The 5,302-nt window shown below is 38.6% G+C and overlaps 1 protein-coding gene across 1 annotated transcript; it reads right to left on the reverse strand.

Annotated features, from left to right (window-relative positions):
* Window positions 1-2,017: 2,017 nt before the first annotated feature.
* On the reverse strand, window positions 2,018-3,487 carry LOC125877487 (uncharacterized). The gene is made up of 3 exons (XM_049558769.1): window positions 3,324-3,487; window positions 2,847-2,990; window positions 2,018-2,240 (listed from the first exon to the last, which is right to left on the reverse strand). Exons 1-3 carry the CDS (start codon window positions 3,485-3,487, stop codon window positions 2,018-2,020), a joined length of 531 nt encoding a protein of 176 aa, XP_049414726.1.
* Window positions 3,488-5,302: the final 1,815 nt, after the last annotated feature.

The following is a 5,302-nucleotide window of genomic DNA, read 5'->3' on the forward strand; positions in this document are numbered from 1 at the left end:
AGTAAATATGAATATTTAGTGAAATTGTAAGTATAGAGCATGGACGACCTTACGGGCCATGGTCATCATTACTGCTCATAGTGCGTGTCGTGGAATTGAGACAGTGAAGGAACTTTTGAAAGTTCAATGGAGAAATTACCAAGTGAAGACCACAGACGACTTCATGAGCCATGTTCCTCAAAACGGCCCATGGTGCATGTCGTGGTAAAGAACCAGTGAAGGGGAAAAGAACAGCTGCAAAGTGATCATGGCATAGATAAGACCGCGGGCACCTATACGGGTCGTGGTCGTAGTCATGATCCACGGTGTTTATCGTGAAGTGATCCAGTGTTTAAGTGGTAAGAAGTTGAGATGCAGTTTCGACCAAGTGAAAACCACGGAAGGCCTCATGGACCATGGTCATCATTACGGTCCATCGTGGTGATCGTGAAGAATTTCCAGTGTCAAGTGTTGACGACCCACTTTTGGGGAGTTCCAAGGTAAGACCACATCGGGCTTCACGGACCCTGAAGCCCTTGACGGGTTATGGGAGTGGACGTGAAAGGGCCCGACATTTCAGTCCTACTTCTAGTAGGACTCTTTTTAAGACACTTATTTGAATTAATCAGGTCGTTTTTATGTTTTATCGTATCATTCATTGAACGATGAACAAGTTTGGAGAATTCATAGCTTTTGATTTTCGATTTCAGATACTGAATTAAGTTTTTGTTTTTCCGGTTCTTGAAATATCAAAGTGGTGGTTGATTTGCTTATTCTCGTAAGTATTTTCTAACACGTTTTCATTATATGTTTCTAAACATTTACATGAAATTATGATTAGATAAACACCACAACTAGGCTTGTGGGAATCCATGACGAAATTCTAATTGTGATTCTGTAAAACGAGTGTAAGGCAATTTGTGGTTACAAATTGTAGTTTAGTTTTCGTGATTCATGTATTCTGATGAGGGAACGCATTAGGATGAGCATGTATCTGTCATTTGTTCGAGACAAAAATGTAGTTAGGAAAAAGCTAAACTGATCTAACTAAATGGAGTCAAAGTTCGAGTTCGAGAGAAAAGAATCTTAACACCATTATAGGCGAGGGTAAATCGTGTACCACTTTGGGACCGAGAGGACTTGAGTGAAGATTATCTGAGTAGACTGAGAAGTGTCACATATAGTTAACTCACATGTAATTTGTAGACGTTAGTTGCCTGAAACTCAATTATGGAAGAACGTTAGATGCACATTAGGGGGAACACAATCCTAGTTTTAGTTAATTATTGAAACAACTTCAAAACATATATTTTGTTCATTGTTGAATTAGAGTTACTTTACAATTTTGGCTACTAAAGAGTTATCACTAAACCCAATTTTACTTTCAGTATTTGTTTATTTAGGAAATAATAACGACATTTGAGTAAAATACGACAGTGAAATCATTTATGTAAAGAAATTGTCTTTGGGATCGACCTCAACTCACGTTGAGTTCTATAAATTGACTTCGACTGTTTATTTCTCTTAATTGAGGTTTAGGTTTGGATATATCAAAACCCCCTCAATTAACCTTCTATAATATCCAGCCAACCCTAAGAAATTCCTAATATCAGTTGGAGATGTGAGTCTTGGCAATTTTGCACTACCTTTATTTTCTGAGTATCAATCCTAATTCCATCACCGGAAACAATGTCGCCTAAGAATACCACAGAATCAAGCCAAAACTCACACTTAGAAAATTTGGCATACAACTCTCTATCCTTTAGCGTTTGGAGAACTACTTTGAGATTGCTAGCATGATATTCTTCATTCCTCGAATAGATTAGTACTCATCAATGAATACGATAACAAACATATCTAAATAAGGCTTGAATACTCTATTCAGAAGGTCCATGAATGTTGCAGAAACATTGGTCAAACCAAAGTAAATAACTAGGAACTCATAATGACTGTAACGGGTCCTGAAAGTTGTCTTAAGGATATCACTTTCTCGTATTTTCAACTGATGATAGCCAGATCTTAGGTCTATCGTGGCATCCTATGGCTGATCGAAGAGATCATCAATTCTCAGAACAGGATACTTATTTTTGATAGTAACCTTGCTCAACTGACAGTAATCTATACACATTCTAAGAGAACCATCTTTCTTTCTCTCAAATAAGATCGGATCGCCCCAAAATGAGACACATGGTCGAATGAAACCTTTCTCTAGGAGATCTTTCAACTGATCTTTTAACCCTTTCAACTCTGTTGGTGCCATCCTACATGTCGGAATAGATATAGGACAAGTATCAGGAAGAATATCTATACTGGAGTTTATTTCTCTCTCAGGAGGGACTCCGGGAAGATCATATGGAAAGACTTCTGGGAACACTTTTACTAGTGACTGAATTGGAGGTATCTCAACACTAGAGTCACTAACTCGGGTTTAGTGATAGAAACACCCCTTGGAAACTAACTTTCTCGCCTTAAGGTACGAAATAAAACGACCAATAGGCACTGTTGAACTACTCTTCCACTCTATAACTAGCTCATTAGGAAATTGGAATTTAACAACTCGAGTTCTACAATCAACTGAAGCATAAGAGACATAAAGCCAGTCCATACGTTGAATGACATCAAAATATACCATGTCAGACTCAACTAAGTCAGCCATGGTACTCTTGTGATTGACAGAAATGGTACAATCACGATAGACTCTCTGTGCTAGAATAAATTCACTACCAGGTGTAGAAACACTAAAGGTCTCAAGAAGCTTCTCAGGAAGAACATCAAAATTCAGAGCAACATAAAGAGTCACAAAAGATAGACTCAAAGCTTAAACATCAAACTTAAAGACTTGGATCATACAAGTGAAAATATCTGACGAATCCTCTTGCTCTTGGCAACTACTAATAGCATAAAGATGGTTTCCTCCTCCGCCTGCCCCTGTAGCTCTTGTAGATGCAGCTCTGTTTGGTGGAACAACTGAAGAAGACTGGGCTCTATTGCCTCCATTAAAATTACCCTGCCTATTCTTAAAAGCACTCTCTCATAAAATGATCATTCTGACCATATTTAAAGCAACCAGTGGAGCCATCACGACATAGCCTGAGTGGCTCCTACCACACTTAGCATATGCAAGAGTCTTCATACCCCTTTGTGTCATACTACTTTGAGAATGCCCAGGCCTAGCTCTGAAATTTTGTGAATTCTGATTTTGGAACTCACATTTGCGCCTTGGTTTGTGTGCACTAGCAGATGATGGAGCAGGTCCCTTTTGTTTCTGTTGGAATGATGACCGGTTGGCATTACTCTTCTGCTGTCCGAACTCATTCCCTGTCTTAGCTCTCTTATTACGAAACTCTTCCATATCTTTCAGCTTCTCTTCCTCAACCCATTGTACATGGATCATCAGCTTTGCAATGTCCATATCTACTATCAGCATAGATGCCTTGCTTTCCTTGCTAGACCGACGAGACAACCCAGCAACAAACAAACTCATCCCGCTTCTAATGTCAACAACCATTTCCGGAGCATAGAGAGAAAGTTGGTTGAACTTTAAACGGTACTCAAGAACATTAATAGATTTTTTTTAAGAGTATGGAATTCTCGTACCTTAGCTTCTCTTAGTTCACGGGGAAAGAAACATCCCAAGAATGTCTCTTCAAACAAAGCCCAATTCACAAGTGGTGCTCCTTTAGCTCTATTCTTTTTCCACTAATCAAACTAGATTCTTGCGACACCTTTCATTTGGTATACAACTAGTTCAACCCTATCAACATCAACAATATGCATAATGTCAAAAACCTTTTGAAGCTCTTCAACAAAGTTTTATGGATCCTCAGTGACACTTGGACCAGTAAAGCTTGGAGGATTCATCCTTAAAAACTCACGGATCCTTGAAGTATCAGTTACTTCATGTCGATTCTCTCTCTGTTAAACTTGATTTGTCACACATTGATTTAACATCTGGATAGCTTTACGAAACTCAGCATTGGTGACCTCTACTTGGGGTTGCACTTCTGGTGCATTAGGTACCCCTTGATCCTGTGGTTAAACAGTCCTCCTAGAGGGAAGACCTCTGACAACTTTTCGTGGAGGAATGATATGAAAGACACGCGCAAGCACGAATTAGAAGAAACTTTTTAGAGATAAACTTTATTGCATGAAATGAGTATGAAAGAAGTAAGATAGTTCCTCAGTGTCGCAGTCTCCTAATTATAGATGTGGCACGCTTCACACTGATAACGAGGACTCTACAGACACGGATTCATAAACTCCCCAGGAATCTTGAACTAAGTGCTCTTATACCAAGTTTGTCATGCCCCGAACCTAGACCCTGGGCGGGACTAGCACTCGAGAACCATTGTTTGCCCCAAGCGAACCCTTGGCCTGGCTTAACTCTTAGCAGAAGAGTTAACTCATGATAAAAGAAAGTATTGAAATGCAATTATAACTAAATTTTCTAAATAAATAACTGAGAATGTTTTAAAGATCAACATTCAACTAGGAAAAATGGCAACTCAAGTCTCAACATAACTGAAAGGAAATGGAAAGACTCATGAACTAGCATCAACTAACTGTCTATGAAGCCTCTAACAACTGATATAGATGCCGAGACTAGACCCACGACATCCTAATTAACTAAACTGATAAAGCAATAAAAAGGGATCCTCCAGAAGTACGGAGGCTCACAAACAACTCTGAAGCTCCAGAATCAATGATGCGGTGGGTGCTTATCCTGGTCACTTGTATTTGCATCATAAAAGATGCAGGCCAACTAGCATCAGTACATTGAATGTACGAGCATACGATGGGAATTCTATAATAAGAAATAAGCTTGAATGGAATCTGAAAGTACCTGGGTTCAACTCAACTCAACTCAACTTAACTCATTTCAATATAAAGAAATAATATAAATGCAGTATAAAGGAAAGACTTTAAAACATGGATAAGAACTCTGTGTAATAAAAAATACAATAGTAACTCAGTTTGTATGAAAGGATACAATATAAATTATGTTTGTATATTAAAAATACAATTAACTATGTGTATATAAGAATACAAAATATCTAGGTGAGAGTTTCTCTAACCGACAACCATCACTTAAGAACTATGTGATGATACAACGTTTTGCCTCACGCTGCCAGGGCAATCCAATACCTTGTCGGGGGTGTAGAACCTAACTACTAAGTCGATCTACTAGTCTATGCTATAAAAAACTAAGGAATCATCTAAAAAGTATGACCCTTTTCTGCCCATGATGGCTACATGGTTTATGGAGGTTTTGAGTTGTCAAAACTCTCCCCCATATCGGAGCTCAATACTACTCCAAAAAATA

This window comes from Solanum stenotomum, chromosome 9 (genome assembly GCF_019186545.1).
Source record: "Solanum stenotomum isolate F172 chromosome 9, ASM1918654v1, whole genome shotgun sequence".
Classification (NCBI taxonomy): domain Eukaryota; kingdom Viridiplantae; phylum Streptophyta; class Magnoliopsida; order Solanales; family Solanaceae; genus Solanum; species Solanum stenotomum.

Coding starts and splice junctions, on each gene's coding strand:
- LOC125877487 (XM_049558769.1), bottom strand. CDS start 3,487: ATGGTTGTTGACATTAGAAGCGGGATGAGTTTGTTTGTTGCTGGGTTG. Junction 2,991..3,323: donor AAGCTGAAAGATATGGAAGA/GTTTCGTAATAA, acceptor TTTTAAGAATAG/GCAGGGTAATTTTAATGGAG. Junction 2,241..2,846: donor TGCCAAGAGCAAGAGGATTC/GTCAGATATTTT, acceptor TCCGACATGTAG/GATGGCACCAACAGAGTTGA.